At 34.4% G+C, this 17,411-nt stretch overlaps 3 protein-coding genes and 1 long non-coding RNA gene across 6 annotated transcripts in view; 3 read left to right on the plus strand and 1 right to left on the minus strand.

Moving 5' to 3' along the window:
- LOC127905073 (wall-associated receptor kinase-like 2) overlaps positions 1 to 17,411 on the plus strand; it is a 142,955-nt gene that overhangs the window by 67,012 nt on the left and 58,532 nt on the right. For 2 of the 3 annotated variants that reach the window (XM_052451339.1, XM_052451340.1), the window contains exon 2: positions 14 to 1,181. In XM_052451339.1, the coding sequence (XP_052307299.1) occupies positions 107 to 1,015 (909 nt within the window). In that variant the 5' untranslated portion in view covers positions 14 to 106 and the 3' untranslated portion in view covers positions 1,016 to 1,181. Of the gene's footprint in view, positions 1 to 13; positions 1,182 to 17,411 lie in introns of those variants that run through there. The other variant, XM_052451341.1, reaches the window with a different exon arrangement.
- Positions 4,125 to 6,839, plus strand: LOC7478316 (uncharacterized). The gene is made up of 5 exons (XM_006385877.3): positions 4,125 to 4,640; positions 5,055 to 5,272; positions 5,628 to 5,756; positions 6,304 to 6,435; positions 6,587 to 6,839. Exons 1-5 carry the CDS (start codon positions 4,304 to 4,306, stop codon positions 6,698 to 6,700), a joined length of 930 nt encoding a protein of 309 aa, XP_006385939.3. The 5' UTR covers positions 4,125 to 4,303; the 3' UTR covers positions 6,701 to 6,839.
- On the minus strand, positions 7,431 to 16,153 carry LOC7493250 (nudix hydrolase 3). The gene is made up of 21 exons (XM_024597431.2): positions 15,905 to 16,153; positions 15,376 to 15,555; positions 15,185 to 15,262; positions 14,875 to 14,971; positions 14,373 to 14,506; positions 13,825 to 13,906; positions 13,308 to 13,394; positions 12,397 to 12,503; positions 12,083 to 12,254; positions 11,673 to 11,923; positions 11,479 to 11,560; positions 10,484 to 10,549; positions 10,319 to 10,396; positions 10,130 to 10,225; positions 9,782 to 9,888; positions 9,501 to 9,669; positions 8,382 to 8,465; positions 8,135 to 8,229; positions 7,966 to 8,056; positions 7,742 to 7,888; positions 7,431 to 7,620 (listed from the first exon to the last, which is right to left on the minus strand). Exons 1-21 carry the CDS (start codon positions 16,006 to 16,008, stop codon positions 7,567 to 7,569), a joined length of 2,361 nt encoding a protein of 786 aa, XP_024453199.2. The 5' UTR covers positions 16,009 to 16,153; the 3' UTR covers positions 7,431 to 7,566.
- LOC127905076 (uncharacterized) overlaps positions 15,173 to 17,411 on the plus strand; it is a 33,260-nt gene continuing 31,021 nt past the window's right edge. Inside the window, exon 1 of the long non-coding RNA XR_008058737.1 lies at positions 15,173 to 15,304. This is a non-coding gene — a long non-coding RNA (uncharacterized LOC127905076). The remainder of the gene's footprint in view (positions 15,305 to 17,411) is intronic.

Consider the following 17,411-nt stretch of genomic DNA (forward strand, 5'->3'; position numbering starts at 1 on the left):
TCAAAAGACAAAGATATTCAGTTCAAATGAGTTGGAAAAGGCGACCGATTATTTTAATGAGAACAGAATACTTGGTCATGGCGGCCAGGGAACCGTTTACAAGGGAATGTTAGCTGATGGGAGTATTGTTGCAGTTAAGAAGTCTACAATAGTGGATGAAGAAAAACTAGAAGAATTCATCAACGAGGTTGTCATTCTTTCACAAATCAGTCACAGAAATGTGGTTAGGCTACTTGGATGTTGCTTGGAGACTGATGTTCCTCTGCTAGTCTATGAATTCATTCCCAATGGAACTCTTTCCCAGTATCTCCATGAGCAAAACGAGGACTTTACGTTATCATGGGAATCGCGGTTACGAATCGCCTCGGAAGCTGCAGGTGCGATATCCTATCTTCACTCGACAGCATCTATCCCGATTTATCACCGAGACATTAAGTCCACAAACATACTCTTAGATGAGAAATATAGAGCAAAAGTTTCAGATTTCGGAACGTCAAGATCAGTTTCCATCGATCAAACTCATCTGACCACCAAGGTGCAAGGTACGTTTGGTTACTTAGATCCAGAGTATTTTCGAACCAGTCAATTAACAGAAAAGAGTGATGTTTATAGTTTTGGAGTAGTTCTCGTCGAGCTATTAAGTGGGAAAAAAACAATTTTCTTAACCCATTCACTGGAAACCATGAGCTTAGTCAAACATTTCATTGATTTGATGGAAGATGGTAGACTCTTTGGTATCATTGATGCTCAGGTTAAGGGGGATTGCACTGAAGAGGAAGCCATAGTTATAGCGAATCTTGCAAAGAGATGTCTGGATTTGAATGGAAGAAACCGGCCAACAATGAGAGAAGTTGCAATGGAATTGGAGGGGATTCTATTATCACGTAACGGTATCAATATTCAACAAATTGGTGAAGTGGATAATTCATCGAGGTCGATTTCCTGCAGCAGTTTCGAGATTGGTATAGATCTACCATTAGATTGCAAACCGTCGATTTCTTCTGAAACATGGTGAGCGATTAAGAAAATATATCACAAATCATATGTTTCTTTTTTGTTTTAAGACTTTTCTAATGGAATAAAAACTTATATTTGTATTGTGGTCCTTGTGTTTTAGCACATGTTCTTAGTCTTTCATGTTAAGAACTTAATAAATTAAAAATCCTTCGCGTTGATTATAAGAGAGTTTCTTTGATACATTGGTAACTTGAGCCATGTCTCTATCTTGAGGAATCAAAGCCATCATCAGTTAGCAAAGACTTCATTTCAGAAGTATTTAGCCTCTCGAATCCTCTGGTGTGAGAATGCTGATGAGACTCTGCAGATGAATTGGGCTTAAATTCTGATAGCTGGGGATGCTGATTGTTTTTAGATTTGATTTACTATTTGATTTGTTTAGTATGTACTAAAGTAATACTAAAGCCTAAGAATGATTAAGCCATCAATAACAAACCAAAAAAAAAAACAACACTGATCAAGATCAACCAGGGCAGCAACTACGAACATAAAGTTGTTGAGAATACAGGGAGAGCAAAAACAGAGGAGGGAGCAAAGTACAACATGGAGCAGCAGAATCAACGTAGACACCAGCAGCAGCTGCAGCAGCAGAGGCTAAGCAACCAAAATAATTAACCAGGGCAGCAACTACGAACATAAAGTTGTAAAGAATACTGGGAGAGCGTAAACAGAGGAGAGTGCGGTGCAGAGCAAAGTACAAGATGGAGCAGCAGAATCAACATAGACACGGCAAGAGCATGGACTAACCACCACCACCAGCAGCAGCAACAGCAGCAAAGGTTAAGTGATCAGATAGTAAAAGCAGTGAATGATAGACCATTACAGGGATTACTAATAAAAGTGTATGCGTGTTTAGTGAGTGATAGATAATAAAATGATTAAGTAGAAAAGAAAGAGCAAGAAAATTAAAAGCCAAATAATTAAATAGCAAAGTAAGAGGCAAAATAATTTATTGTATAGATTTATCTCTAAAAAAAAACCTGATGATAAGGGGGAAAAAAGTTCAACTGTTTTACTGTTTTAGACATTAAGCCGCGACATCATTGTTACATCAAGTTTGATATGACACTGTAAACCTCAACTATTAGCAGCGTTATCTTTTTCAAAGATTGTTTTTTAAGATATTTTTTTTTAAATAAATTATAATAATATTTTTTTTATTATTTTTAACATTAACACATCAAAATAATAAAAAATATTAATTTAAAACTAAAAACATTCAATTTATTTTAAAAATATTCACACTCCAAGTTGTGACTTTCAAATGCTGTTGATTATTCTTTTCAAAATTTATTTAGGAAATGAACATGTGCTTTGCTGCGAGTCCACTCACAAATGATATTTATTTTATTTTATTATTTTTAATTAAAATTTAAATAAATCAAAATTATTTTTTAAATAAACTTAAAGAATTACAATATGTAGTGGTAAAGTTATATTAAAAACAATTAGAGAAGAGTGAAATGTATATTTTATTACATGCCATAAACTTAAAGATTATTAAATCTATATCACCAATAGTTTTTTTTATAAAAATATGATATGTATTGGAGTGGAGAAAAAGTTCATTTTTTACTGCACACTATAACTCTAAGTGGTTAATTAAATATTTCAGCAAACCATGAAATAAAGATATTTATATATTCTCAATAATAACTTATAAAAAAATAGATTCTATCTATTTCATCTATCTTTTCCATATTTATATGCAATTGATAGATTTTCCAAATTATTAATATTAAAAAAAAGCATTGAATGGGCATGGTTTGATGCATGTCAACCACTTAAACAATATTTTTTTTTATCTTACGTACATGATATATATAACTTTACCAATATATGTATTTATTTGTTGTTTTAGAATCAAGTCATGTTTTTTTTAACCTAAATCCTCCAAAAAAAAATCTCAAATAGTTTGAACCCCTTCCTCTCCAGTCAAATACGGCAGTTGTTCATCACAATTAGTTAATTTATTAAATTCCTCATGAGAATGTAATGAAATCTCCAATAGAACACTTTACTCCCGCTCCAAAATTTTCTTTAAACAATTTAAATACTTACTTTATATATAACATGTTAGTTTAATATGTTTTGTTGTCACTTCATTTGATTACACATGATATTATTATATTTGTGTAAATGTATATTTATTATTAATAAAAATTTAATTTATCTTTAATATTTATATAATATTAAATTAATAAATTTAATATTTAATTTGAAAATATGCACAGGCAAAACTAACAAGATTTGGAAATATGACCCGAAAACCATGAAATGTAAATATTTCCTACTTGCGCACTCTGTGACTTTAGCATACGAATCATCTTGACGTAAGGGCTACGTGGTGCCTTGGATGCTTAGGTGAAAGAGTTAAGAAAAGACTACGATGTTGCGAGTTGGCTGGCTGTACACATGATTCTTGCTTAAAGGAATTATTAAGGTAAAATGGTATTTTTTAATAATTACTTGGCAACTGACATGATGATTATTTTTTATTTGGTTCAAGAGGTGGCCCTCCTCCTCCATCTCCAAATTTTAATATCTATTAATTTCATTATTTGTATATGAGAAGGAAATTATTTTTGTTTTTTTATTTTATTAGATGTTGATGAATATAAAATCCTAAAAAATACTACATGTCAAGGATGTTTAAATGCGTAGATACACAGGGAGGGTATAAAGAATACAGATGCGCGATAAATAAAATTTATATAATTATTATAGGTATCTGATTTATTTCATTTGACCTATTTAATGCCTGTCACTAATATTCATTTTCAGCCTTATAGTTTTTATGAAATCTTATATCGGTCCTCATACGATGAGCATTCATTTTCCTTGTCGATTGGACAAGTATAACAGATATATGGCTTGATATAAACAGAGAAATGCTTAAATGATTAATTCTACATAATTAATCTAGCATGCTACTATTCAGCAGTCATATATGTGAGCACAGATGTCAACATATTAATTAAGATTTATGCTTTGCTGTAAATAATGCAGTTGTAGGATCAGTCATCTTTATATTGCTACTGCTGTTTGGCCTTTGGTGGATATATAAACTTGTAAAGAAGAGGCAGAACAAGGAACTCAAAAAGAAATTCTTCAAACGTAACGGTGGGCTATTGTTACAGCAACAATTATCCACTAGAAATTGAGTGGTGATCCCCTTCTTGTTGTCACTTTGCTTCTTCAATATTAGCAGTCACCATGGCCCCAACACAATCAAAACCCATCTCCTGCACCACTAATAAACCCATCATCATCATCACCAAAACACATGGCCACCCACACACTCACAGCTACTCTCCGTAACTCCTCTCTCATTAAATCCAATTCAAAGTTCACGTTTTTTGGCACCAGAATCACTACTAGAACTCAAAAGACTCAAACTTTAGCTATGGCCACAGCCCCAACTGCTGCCAAGGTGGCCCCAGCTGTGATTGTTGGTGGTGGAAGGGTGGGAAGGGCCTTGCAAGAAATGGGTAGTGGTCAGGATTTACTGGTGAAGAGAGGAGACCCTGTGCCACTTGATTTTGAGGGTCCCATTTTGGTTTGTACAAGAAATGACGATCTTGATGCTGTTCTTGAAGTCACACCTAAGTCTAGATGGAGCGGTACTGATACCTGATTATACGTTACTTTGCTGCTTTTATGAAAATGGTTATATAACAATTTGTTTTTGTTTTTAGTTTTGTTGATTGAATTATGCTATTTTATGTTCTAATTGAATTAAGTGCTATATAGGAGGGTACTCATTTTTCTAAGTTTTATTTGGGGTTAATGTTTAATTGGAAGATATAGGTGTCCATAATGTATTGGTTACCCCTCGTGTTGCTTAACTTTTTAGGATAGTTTAGTGTCAAAATGAACACAGTTGAGTGATAAAACTTCAGTGCATTCTTCATTAATGCTGTTGGATTATGTTATTATTTGATCTGAAAGTTTGGATTTTTTTAATCTTTGCTATGCATTTTATGGCTTCTGATAAATGGTGATGATTGATTGAGTGGATGTTGACAATCTAACAGATTTGGTTTTTTTCCAGAATGGGATGCTGGAGCCATGGTTTCAAAGTAAAGGTCTTGGTGATGCAGACCAAGTGCTGGCATATTTTGCTGTCTCAAAGCTTGGAGAACCTCCTATTGATGGAAAGACTGATACCAATCCTGAAGGATTGACTGCAGCATATGGAAAATGGGCGTCTGCAGTAGCTGCTAGATTGCATGCTGGAGGTCTCTCCTGTAAGGTAAAGAAGCTTTTTTTTTTTTAACTATTGTCTGGTTGAAACCGTTTGAGGGAATTGATTAGGCTTTTCAGAAAAAAAAATGTTAAGATGGGGCTGTGGTGGTAGGGAGTGGAGGTTGACGCAATAAAGCTCAGAGTGTCAGGTTTAACTAAGGTTTAACTATGTAATCCAATGATCTTGTATATAGAAGGCAAAGTTTGGCACTTTGATGTGATAGGTGTTTTGGGTTTCAATTTTTTCAGTGGGCAAACTTAGTCTAACGTTCCCCTTCTTTCACCTTTGCATTCAGAATTGAGGAATTCATGTTGTGATAGTAGTGTGGCATATTTACATTATTATTCATTGTTGTATTCAGGTTCTTGACAAGGAAACTTTTCAGAAGCAAATGTTAGAGAAGCTGATCTGGATTTCAGCATTCATGCTTGTTGGAGCTCGTCATCCAGGGGCAACTGTTGGTGCTGTGGAGAAAGAATTCCGCTCTGAGGTAAATCTGCCAATGACAATGATGTGTTAAAGCATCAGAGTTTGAGGAGTTTCAAGCTACTGCATATCTTTTGCAATATTTATAGTTTATAGTGAATTTTAGATCAATTAAATTGCTTATTTCATTATTTATTTCCAGAACGCCTTCATTTGATTGCAGATAATTCACTGTGTACTTGATGCTGGTTAAAAAAGCCGACACACCCTATCAGTGCTATTTCTGTATGCTTTGTGGACTTTAAGATTTACATCAATTGGATGATATAATTGTTAAATTAGGCATTTTTTGCTCGCCCTTTTTCTGTTTTCTTTGTGGTACGTCAATCACGATCTTGTACTTAAACTTACTAGATTATATTATGCCTAAGACAGTCATGCTTGGACAAATTGGCAAGAAGCCCTTTCCTTCCAGCCATTCGCTAAGCTTCCTCTCCTTGTGTAGACCTTTGCTTCACAAGATTATGATTGTTGAGTTCTTGAAATTGTTCAAGCACAATGAGATCTCTAACATGAATAGATCAGATTGATACTGATATTTATGTTTCCAGGTGTCTAGCCTTATCGCAGAACTTGCTTCTGCAGCAGCTGCAGAAAAAGGAATAGTATTTGAAGAAGCTATTGAGGAAAGGTTATGTGCTTACTCACGTGCTGTTGCCCATTTCCCAACAGCTGTTAAGGAGGTAAATGCTTTTGTTAGTCATACCTTTGAAGCATTCAGCACAATTTCATCAATTCTGATTTGGTTGGTGGATGTAAAGTAGTTTGAGACTCGAGCCCTAACCTTATTTTGCTGTGATGTTGCTTCTCACATGAAAGTTAATTTCTTGCCAGTTTAAATGGAGGAATGGCTGGTTCTATTCTCTCTCCGACAAGGCTGTTGCTGAAGGGAAACCTGATCCTTGCCCCCTACACACAGCTTGGCTTAAAGAGTTAAAAGTTGTCTAGCATGTGGACTTTTACCTTGTCAATGGACTGGAATACACGCTTCTCAGAGTGTGTCTCTAATGGGCTCGCAATTTTCTTTCTATCCCTTTTCTTTTTTTCCAAATTGACCTTCAAATAAAGTTCACTGCAATTCATTTCATTTTTGCGTTATTATTCATTTTAGAACGGTTCTTCTATACCTCAAACTGTAACTCCTGGTTAACCCAGTTCAAAGCTTGGGTCATACAAAGCTTGGGTTATGAGTCATGATGTTGACCTGGATTTATTAAAGATTTGATTTTCTTTTTCAAAAAAAGTATTTGAAACTACATTTTAATAAAAAAAGAAGAAGAAAGGAGATTGGTTTTTCAATTGATCATTTCAGGTCAGTAAATCATCAGTTAACCAACCTGTGATTGACATATGCAGTAGCTATGGCTGTAGTGTAGCGTAATGCAGCCATAACAGTGGCTTAGAGCAGCAGCAGCATCCTCACAACTTTCCTTACTAAACAGGATGTTTATTTTTACAGATGAAATAATGTTTTTTTGATTTTTTAATTGTTTTATTGTGCTAGTATTAAATTTTTTTTTTATAAAAAAATATTATTTTAATATATTTTTACCACATTCAAAACATTACTTACTTTCAAATAATTTAACAAACTTTAAAATCTGCATCATAGCAAGGACCAGCGCAAGCAATGGGGAAAAAAAACAAAAGAAAAAACACATTCATCAAATGCAGATAATAAGACAACAACGTTGCTGATTTAATTGATGGAAACATTGAGGGTACTGTGGCAGCACTGTCCACTTATTGCCATTCACTTATTAATCAGCTTGGCTAGAAAACGAAGGGATTGGCCTAATCCCGAGACGCTACCTTTACTCTGATATTTCATTAACAGTGGAAAATATGGGATATATATCCACAGGGACCTGAAAGGCAAGGACAATGAACGAAATTAGAGGTAACAAGTACACATTCCTGAAAACAGCCTAGCTCTCATTAGATAGAAACATGTGCGGTGGGGAACTAGAAGGGTTTCACAGCCCATACCTGAACACTCTCTAATTTTTCCAGAGCATGTTTCAATGGCCGTGTCATTTTACAGTATTTCTGTAACAGCAAATCTGCAGCCTCCTTGTCACCTTTTGCCTGTATGGTGAGTATCTCCCTACTCAAGCTTTCAACAGCCTCTTCAACCTTTGAAATGAAAACAGAGTTGATGGTCTTACTCGGTGAGATAAATCCATGAAAAAGGAAAGTTGAAGCAACCATACCTTGGCAAAATCAACAGAAAATGTCTCATCAGGATGCAAGATGAAGGCTTCTTTCTCATACATCCAGTTAAATTGCAGTGCTTGTCCTTTCCTAAGGAATTTCAGTAGATACGAAGTCCTTTAGATTATGCCAAGCATGGAACCAGAGAAGAATGATTAATTTGCTTACCCATGAGCTTCCTCTAAACCAAAACGAACTGACCGGAAGCACCCCGCAAGGAATGAAACATACATAGATTTTACCATACTCCTAGGAAGTAAATCCTGAGAGAACAAAAATAGAATCACGTAATATACATTACAATAAAATCATAATCCTTAAGCGGTGATTCTACTTTTACGAAATCTAAAGTGGCAGTGCAGCACACGTATCTGGTGTCTATATATGATAATATTAATTAAATTTAGTCACTAACCTGGTTGATTAAGAACTTTAGGGCCCAAAGGCCAACTATATCAGCTTTTGCTTCTTCCAAAGCAGAGTGGAGTTCTTGAAGCTCCTGCATTAAAATATGAAGAAAAACAACAGTTGCTATCAGAATGCAAAAAATTGAAACGGTAAAATAATAGTCTTTCATTGAAGTGTTGTTCTGTTTCATTTCCATTACAGTTATTTTGAACAGGTAATGATAAAAGACCAGGTCATAGAAAATGATCAACTTTCATAAAAAAAATACAGTTACAGAGACCATGCATGAGATGTGCTATAAGTCACAATAAATGTGCCCCATATTAACTATGGAAAGGGATAAATAAACTAGTCAGATCATCACTCCAGATACCTCTATTTGGAGGACAAAATTCCTTTATACATATTAAATATTGAGTTAAAAAAGAGAAAGATGAAAGGAACTCTCAGCAAGGCCCGGTAGACTACTACTTCAGGCACAACTTAACAATGAAAGAAACATCCAAGGCAGAATTTCTACTGAATAAAACTGAAGAAAGGAATATGAAATGGAATAAATGATAAATTACATTGACTACCACTGACATTGTTGCAATTACACTAACCACACCTCTTGTTTCCAAAACTGAAGTCACAAAATAAGAAAACTCCAAAATTTGGTCTCCCTAAAACCATGTAGTAGTTTAAATTGAGGCTTAAAAATCTCAATTACAATTACATTCTGTGAAGAGCTGAAGAACGATTCCATATAAAGAAAACTGTTTGAAATCAAACATAAGGTTGTAAAAGATATGGCAATGCTCGTCTCATTTTAAACAGTCAAAGATGTGTAGAGGTTGAGATGCTTTCAGGCTATAAAAGACACAAAAGTAGGGTGGGAAAATTAAACCATAAGAGCACACAAATATATTCCAGCAACATGGTAATATATCCTGTTTGAATTCTGGTATAATATAAAACTTCCAGTTTTATAAAATAGAAATCTCCATCCAGTAATCTGCGGAAATGAGGAATTTACTTAAAGAGAGGGTAGCTATCTATGTATGCCCCATTATCAAAAACATACGAATGCAAAACAATCCATAAATTATAGATGTCGTATAAAAAGAAAAGTTATGTAAATAACCTTTCTTACTGTTGACTTTTGGCCATCTGGAAGTGTGATAGTATGAGGCCCAATACCATGGCAGCACTCATGGCATATAGTGTGCGTAAAGAAAGATTCAAAATCTACCAATCCTTTTTGTTCCTTGCTAATACAAACATCAGCTATGGGCTGAAGAATATGCTTGAACCTGATTAGGACAGACACGTGATATTTAAAGTAGTTTCCAATACTAACATTAACATATTTTCAGAAAGCAACAATCATTATAACAGGTTTAGAAATAAGGTAAGAAATTTTACTTTGCCTCTGAAACATTCTTCAGCATGACCATTGAAGTTCCTCGATCTTTTACTATACGCTCATCATTTGGTAAATTGAAAGCAACAGTTTGAGGACCCTTTACATCCTGATGTCAAATTAAAACCCATCAGCCTTGGTTTTCCCTCCTTTGAAATAGGAACTCATACATAAGGGGTGGGGAGAAGTATTTCAGCAAAAGTTTCCCCAAAAAGCTGATCTTTAAAGGATGGACCAACAGAGTTTTAGATCCTGGTATTGTAAACGGGATGGGTTCATGCCATAAAAAAGGTACAATAGAGAAACAACAAAAGACACAGATTTGTCCTATATATATTCCAAGAACATACCCCTGCATTATAAAGAAGCCGGATGACCCGAATGGGAGCAGCATTGACATTTTTTGATTTGTATGCACTGTCCATTGGAAGATTTTGTTCCAAAAACTAAACAGATATACTCTGTTAGAAATCATGAATATAAAAAGAGAAGTCCCAAGAAAAACAAGTACCAACTTTGCATATAAAATGACTCAATACCTGCAAATTATCACCAAACAATTTTAGTTGAGCAGTTGCTTTGTCATCCCGGATACCAATGAATGCTTCAAATGTTGCCTGAGAAAACATAACAGAACTCATGAGTCATTTATGCTACCTGAGAGATTATGAACATGTCAGGAAAGAATTTAAGATCAATGCTACCTTGTAGCCAAAAATTGCATCCTCGTACGTCTCATATGGACCTATGGTAACGTCCAGCTTGGAGTCCTAAATCCAGAGATAGTTTAAGACATGTCATGAATCTAGATGAGAATATTAAGAATTTAAGCACCTTAACAGTGAAACGAAGATCTAACCCATTCATTCTTGGAAAAACTCAACAAACACACAATTGATGTTATTAAAAGTAAATGGCTACATGAGAATAAAGACTTGGAAAATGAAAAATCCAATGATTGAGCCCTATCTTTTTCATATTATAACATTATTAGTTTATTTAGAAAGTGTAAACATCCAATTGCTAACATAGTTAGTTTTCATCATTCCATGATAGGTACAGATCACTTTTTTGCTTTATTCTTAGCCTAAGCTATTTCCTTTTTCCTTGAGGAACAAAACAAACAATAAATCAGGTAAGCTATGCAGACTGCTGAGACCTGTGAAATATTGCAGAATGACAGAACTTTTTTGCTTTATTCTTAGCCTAAGCTATTTCCTTTTTCCTTGAGGAACAAAACAAACAATAAATCAGGTAAGTTATGCAGACTGCTGAGACCTGTGAAATATTGCAGAATGACAGAACGTTTCCAAATTTTTTAAGTTAGAAGGCCTCAGCAGACCTTCAAGTGCCTCTCTTGCTCCTATTACAATTCCACGTCATTCAGAAAAAGGAGAGTCGTAAGAAAACAGTCACCATGATTCAATATCCATAACTATGTGATTGTGGTGGCCCGGGGGGAGGGGGAGTGTACACAAGCAAGTGCCAGCATTAACAATCCCCCAAAATCGTATCCCTTTCTCAGTATTAGAAAACTTGCTCATGCGAAACAATTCCTACAGAGCCCTTTTATCTCAAACTAGAGTGCTGATGACAGGGGGAAAAAAATACCATGCACTAGATGTCATTCTTATCACCATATACCTGAACCAAAAACTTTGAGTGTTTTCTGGAATGTCAAAGTATTCTGCATACTAACCAATTCCATCCAGGCTATATCTGATTCATAATAGTCATTTGAGAGGAATGCGTCAGCCTTGCTATGTAGTAACCTCTTCAAACTACACAGCAGAAGAACAAATTCAACAATCATCGGTAAGTGGAATAGTATTCAGTATGATGTGAACAAATGAGTTACTGGCAACAAGAAAAATCTAGTATAACTCTATATACCTAGGTGAGCCAGCCAAGTCCCCAGCTTCATGCAATAGTTCTGCAGCTTTTCTAAGGAAGGAGTTATACTCCTTTGAGTAAGGAACACTATATAGATCATGGGCAGTCATTAAATGATTTGTCCCATGAACTGCATGATTAGGTGAAGAAGAATCCAAACTAAATTCACTGTGTCTTTTGATGACGGTGAAAAAGCCCATTGCATCATTTTGTTCTTTCTCTGTCAGACTGTCATTCCATAATTTAAATTCCTGTGACATAAGAGAAACTTATTATTATAGTAGGTATAGAGGGGGAGAGATCTAAATGATGACAGAAGCATCAAACAGTTTTCCAGTCGCAAATATATGATGGTGATCCTATTTTAAAAAAATTAACTTCAACTTGCATAATGATCCTCCCATGCATACCTTTTTGTCCATATCTGGAGGGTAAAAATTTGCACCAGGTGATTTTAGCATGGGAAATGCTGCTTTATATTCCAGACCCTTCCATCCACTGACTGGCTTCGTGGCTTCAGGAAGTAACTTGATGGCTGAATCTGTGGTTGTTAAAAATGCCTCGTTTTCATCAAGACAGGACCTGTTGATCACCAATAAATTCTAATCGACAGGTATTTCTCTTAAAAAAATATATAAAAAGTTGGGGAATGGTGAATTCTTAGCTTGTTCCAAGCGCACACACATAAGAGCTCAAAGAAGCAGCACCTCAAAAAAAGACTCACCAGGGGCTCTTATTAATTGAATAATACATCCATTTGAGCTTGTCTAATTCTGATGCACTAGCATGCTCCTTCAACCAATCTCTTAGAGCTGGATTGCTGTACCAAACCTGATTAGAAGCAGAAAAAAGCAAGAGGCACCGCTAACAGTCATTCACAGTTGCTAATTATTGCAATCATAAATAGGCTTATTGTATTGGATTTTACAAGAGACTAATTATCTGAATTTTGTAGGAAGGAGAAACAAATCATCTAAAGTTACACAGAAGAATGACATTCACATTACTTGTACAACGTTTCAAATACAAATATCAACTATTTCACTGACAGGAGATCCAAATGAAAAGAATTTGGGCAAGTTTGCAACATAACATCAAATCAGAAAGAAACTACTTGACTTTATTATGAGTCCACATCTTGAAATGTTGTATGAGTTACTACTATACATAATGCCAAGTCATGTCTTGAATGCTTAAGCCAAAGTTCTTTCTGCTCAGTTCCCTTCTATGAGGGATTGTCTAACAAATTCAGAAGGCCTCTCTCACCCAGACGTTTCTATTGAACTTTCTGTTGAGTAAATTACAGGTCTTGTTTCCCAGCTTAGGGTTTTTCTCACTTTGTTTGCCCTGATCACCTTTGGCCTTCCCACCCCCAAAGGAAAAGAAAAAGGAAGGCCGACAAAATGACTGGGAATGCTCGTTACCAAATAGACCACTGCTCGAGCTAGAGAAACACTTTAGTAACTATACAGATCATGAACAAAAATATCATTTTATGGGGCATGCGCAGGTATATTGGTATTCAAGTCTACCACATGGAAGACATCTGTAAACCAATAGTTTCTACAGATTGTATGAGTGTATCAGCCTACTTCTTGCACATGTGCATTCACATTGTTTTGCAATGGTAAGTACCTGAAGGTAGAATATTTCATCCATAAGTTTTGCAGCCTTGATAAGTAAACCAAGAGTCTTCCTGTCTGTATTTGATAGACCTGTCAGCTGAAGAAAGAAGGAAAAAAGATACTAAATTCAATCCTATTTGCATTAAGAACAAAAAACATTAGCATTTAAGAAATAGTAGTAGCAATACCAACACTAGTATTCTAGTTGTGAGAATGACAAAAAATTAAAAGTGCTATTAATTTCTTGATCGCAATTGCTAAAGGGGCAGTTTCCAATTACTCAATATTTTCCACAATTACAAATTCAAATTAATGTAGGCCCAAGCATTCTTTCACAAAAAAACACCTTCCCCTTTTATACGGTTTTTATCCCTTTCTGAAAGGAAGAAAATATTGTAAACTAACAAGTTAAACCATCAATTTAAGTTCACAACTAAGTTACATAAACTGAGTGTACTTTGCCACAGATAGCGTAGCTACTAAGATAGCAGAGAGATCAATGCAAATGGGAAGAGAAAGTAGACAACCTCAGCATCCAGAGAAACAGAAGCATATCGACAGAGTTGCTTTTGTAGACTCAAACTGCGCGCTACAGTGTTCTCTGTGTACCTAAGAAAATTAGATGAAAGACATCACAAGCGGAAAGAAATTATTAGAAACCCTTCCATGAATTAAGGTGATAATATGCACACAATTTGACTTTTTTATATAGGAAACTAGTACAAAGGTGTCCAAAAAAAGTGTTTTACACACCAGTTGACAACAAAAGGAAAGCTTTCCCAGATGCAGCTAAATAACATGGTGCAATATTCACAAATATGAGGGAGGAAAGCATGAATTCACCTTCAAAACTCTCGGCATGCACTCGGAAAAAGTTTTTGCATGTTGAGTCAAATGCTAAAGACGAAATCGAATGTAACCTTACAAATAAGGAGTAAATATGTTTCTTTGATTCGCTTAGTTGTTAAAGAACTTGAGACAAAGAGATAACCATAGGATGCATTCCACCACAGTTGAGAAAAGATGTTATAACTAGCATAGTTAATTTTACTAAAAAAGATACTGTTTAGCATACCTTTTCATAATGATTTCAAAGAGTTGGCCATACTGTTCATCTACATCATAGGGCACATAATCAGGATCTTCTTTGACAAGTAAGCTTCTATATTCCTCGAACGAAATGTATTTAACAGCAGATACTTCTGTTTCCTATCATAAAGTGAAATCATAAACAAGCATTCATATTTTTCACAACTTAATAGCAGTAACCAATTAATGAAATATTCATGTCTGAAATGATAGGCATGCCACTCTCCATCGAACCTTCAAATGAAAAGAGCACATTTTTTGGCAGAAAACAAAATAATGTGCATGTACCAGAACATGTATAAAAAATTCAGATATAAAACACCAATTGGAAAAAGTCTAAACGTGCAAGAAAAAAGAAAACTTTCAAGCATAAACAAGTCGTATTCTCCAAATTGATTTTTTATCAAAACCAGTCGATAATAGATAAAACATGTATTAACACAAACCAACACTCATCAAAGGAGAATGAAGAGCACACATTTTCTTACCTGAAGAGTAAATGCTTCAAGAGGAATCGGATCTACAGTTGTCACAAGATACACATCATTGAACTCATTATTGATGAATTTCCCATCATTTATAACACTGCATTCAAATATAAAGTACAATCAATTAATACAAGCCTTGTTGCATTCTTCCGATCCCCCAGTCTACGTCAACAAGATCAATTAAATCAAAATCATAATATCACAATCCATTACACCAATTAATTTAATCGGTCCGGTCTCCATAGACCAGGGATCCTATAGAACTTGTACAGTTAAATAAGGAATTTGATGTATATAAATAAATACTAACCACTCTTGAAGATAAATAAAAATAAGTTCAAACGCGTCCTTCGGAAGGCTAATGCCTAGCTCTTCCTGAAGCTCTCTCCTAAACGCATAACAGTAAGAAAAATTAGTTTAATAAAAAAAAGTTATTTTTATGCAGCAAGTAATTAATTGACAAGATAATAAAATAATAAAAACTGTTGCAAATTGACTCACTGAGCGGACACAAGTGAAGAATCGCCGGCAGAAATATGGCCAGCGCTTGAGATATCCCATTGGCCTGGCCAGGAATCCTTGCAATCGGCGCGACGTTGAAGAAGCAATTCTTGTGTGCTTTCGGAGTAAATCCACACGTGAACTGCTCTGTGGTAATCTCCATCTCTATGAACTTCTCCTCTAAATTTCCAAAAAATAAAAATAACATAAAAAAATAAGAAGAATCACAATTTCTTTTTCTCAGCAACCAAACAACAAACAAAGTAACGGTCAAAAAGAAAAGGAAAATTAAAAAACAAATTGCTCTGTTTTAATTTTGAGTGCTATAAACGACGTCCAAATAAAGTAACGGTCAAAAAGAAAAGGAAAATTAAAAAAAAAAATTGCTCTGTTTTAATTTTGAGTGCTGTAAACGACGTCGCACAGGAGCGTAACTAGAGGCATTAATTAGGTGTTTAATCAAAACATACGTAACAATAAGATGATCGATGAAGAGATAGAGAGAGGAAGAAGAGAGATTGGTGATTGCCTGGGCTTCGAAATGCCGGTTTTTTGACCGGTTTTGTTGAGAACGTCGAGGCGCTCTTCTTCCACGACTACAGCTGATGATGCAGCAGCAGCAGCGTCTTCCATTTTTCCTTTACTCTTTTATCTGAGAGGGAATAAAAGGGCTAACTTGTTCTGCTTGTATCCTTTTTTGATGCCTATAAATTGTTAGAGAAAAAAAGAATAAATTCGAGTGACATACTATAGCAGGACATGCCAGCTGCCTGCGTTTTCTTCAGGCAACCCAGTTTCTTTGTATTTTAAAAAAAATATATTATTTTTCTTGGGCTTTTCAAAAATCAATCTGTATCCTGTACTTGGTTTTGGTCAATTGCATCCAATTTGGCTGAAATGTGATTGAATCCTAATGAGTTGTCAAAAAAAAATATTTCATGTCTGTACAAGTAAGAAAGGACTTGATTCAGTATGTAAAGATTAAATGCATGCCTTTTGAATTAAAATAAATGATAGGATTTAGTATCATACTAGAAAGATATGTGGTGCAACAAGATATGTGGTGCTTTGTTGCGGGTAAACTTTTTTTTATTTAATTTAAAAAAATAATATTTCATATTTTTTTAGCATGTTTTAAAATAAATAAAAATTCTACAACTCAAGTTATAGATTATACTGGATATTATTAAGATGGTTTAATTTAATTATAAGATAAAAAAAATAGTAAATACACTAAATCAAAAGAGAAAGTGATGACAAACAAGGAAAAATAATTGTCAAAAAAAAATATATGAAGTTGAATTCAAAGATAACATAATATTAAAGAATGAAGTGAGAAAAAAAATTAAAAAATAACAAAAAAAAATAATATAACTTGAGTTAGCATGGCAAACTCGTGATTTGGGTCGTGATGTTGAGCCATCCTCATAGAAAGCATATAAAGAAAATAAAAAAATTTAATTTTCAATAACTCAATATTGAATGATGAAATTAAAAAAAAATTATGTAAAAAAATATTGGTGTAAAAAAATATTTTTTTAAAAAAAAATCAATGTCAATTTGAGTTAATATTGCATATTCTAGATCTAGGTTATGAGACTGCAATAACTGTATTGAAAAAAAAATATTATGAAGCATAATTTTTAACAGGATATTTTTTTTAAAAAATCATTTTTAAAAAAATTCTTTTACTTCCATATTTCCTGTCAACTCCTGGGTTGAGTTCATTGGATTGGTGGGCTGTGATAAGTGCGAAAAAAATACTCTTCCAAATCAATAAATTGCAGGGAACTTTCTGGGAACAATACCTAAATAAAAGTCTCTTGTCGCCATCTGATTATGAAAGGCCTCTGCCGTTTGCCTTTTCCCCTTGAAAAGTCGTTGAGCGTTGCAAGCATATACATCCAGTTGAATTTGTGGGGTGAAATAAATATTTTTGGTGAGCTACTTGTTAATTTAATTACATAATTGCTACACATTATAAAATAAAATAAAATAAATATTGCTACACCGTTATGATTATATAAATAATTAGC

The sequence above is a fragment of the Populus trichocarpa genome, chromosome 3, assembly GCF_000002775.5.
Source record: "Populus trichocarpa isolate Nisqually-1 chromosome 3, P.trichocarpa_v4.1, whole genome shotgun sequence".
Lineage (NCBI taxonomy): Eukaryota > Viridiplantae > Streptophyta > Magnoliopsida > Malpighiales > Salicaceae > Populus > Populus trichocarpa.

Bases quoted from the DNA above. Each gene is read 5' to 3' on its own strand.
- LOC7478316 (XM_006385877.3), top strand. From the start codon at position 4,304: ATGGCCACCCACACACTCACAGCTACTCTCCGTAACTCCTCTCTCATT. The intron at 5,273-5,627 runs GTAAAGAAGCTT...TGTTGTATTCAG, and splicing joins CTGGAGGTCTCTCCTGTAAG to GTTCTTGACAAGGAAACTTT. The intron at 6,436-6,586 runs GTAAATGCTTTT...ATTTCTTGCCAG, and splicing joins TCCCAACAGCTGTTAAGGAG to TTTAAATGGAGGAATGGCTG.
- LOC7493250 (XM_024597431.2), bottom strand. From the start codon at position 16,008: ATGGAAGACGCTGCTGCTGCTGCATCATCAGCTGTAGTCGTGGAAGAA. The intron at 13,907-14,372 runs GTATGCTAAACA...TAATTTTCTTAG, and splicing joins TTTGAAATCATTATGAAAAG to GTACACAGAGAACACTGTAG. The intron at 10,397-10,483 runs GTAGCATTGATC...ATGTTTTCTCAG, and splicing joins ATGCAATTTTTGGCTACAAG to GCAACATTTGAAGCATTCAT.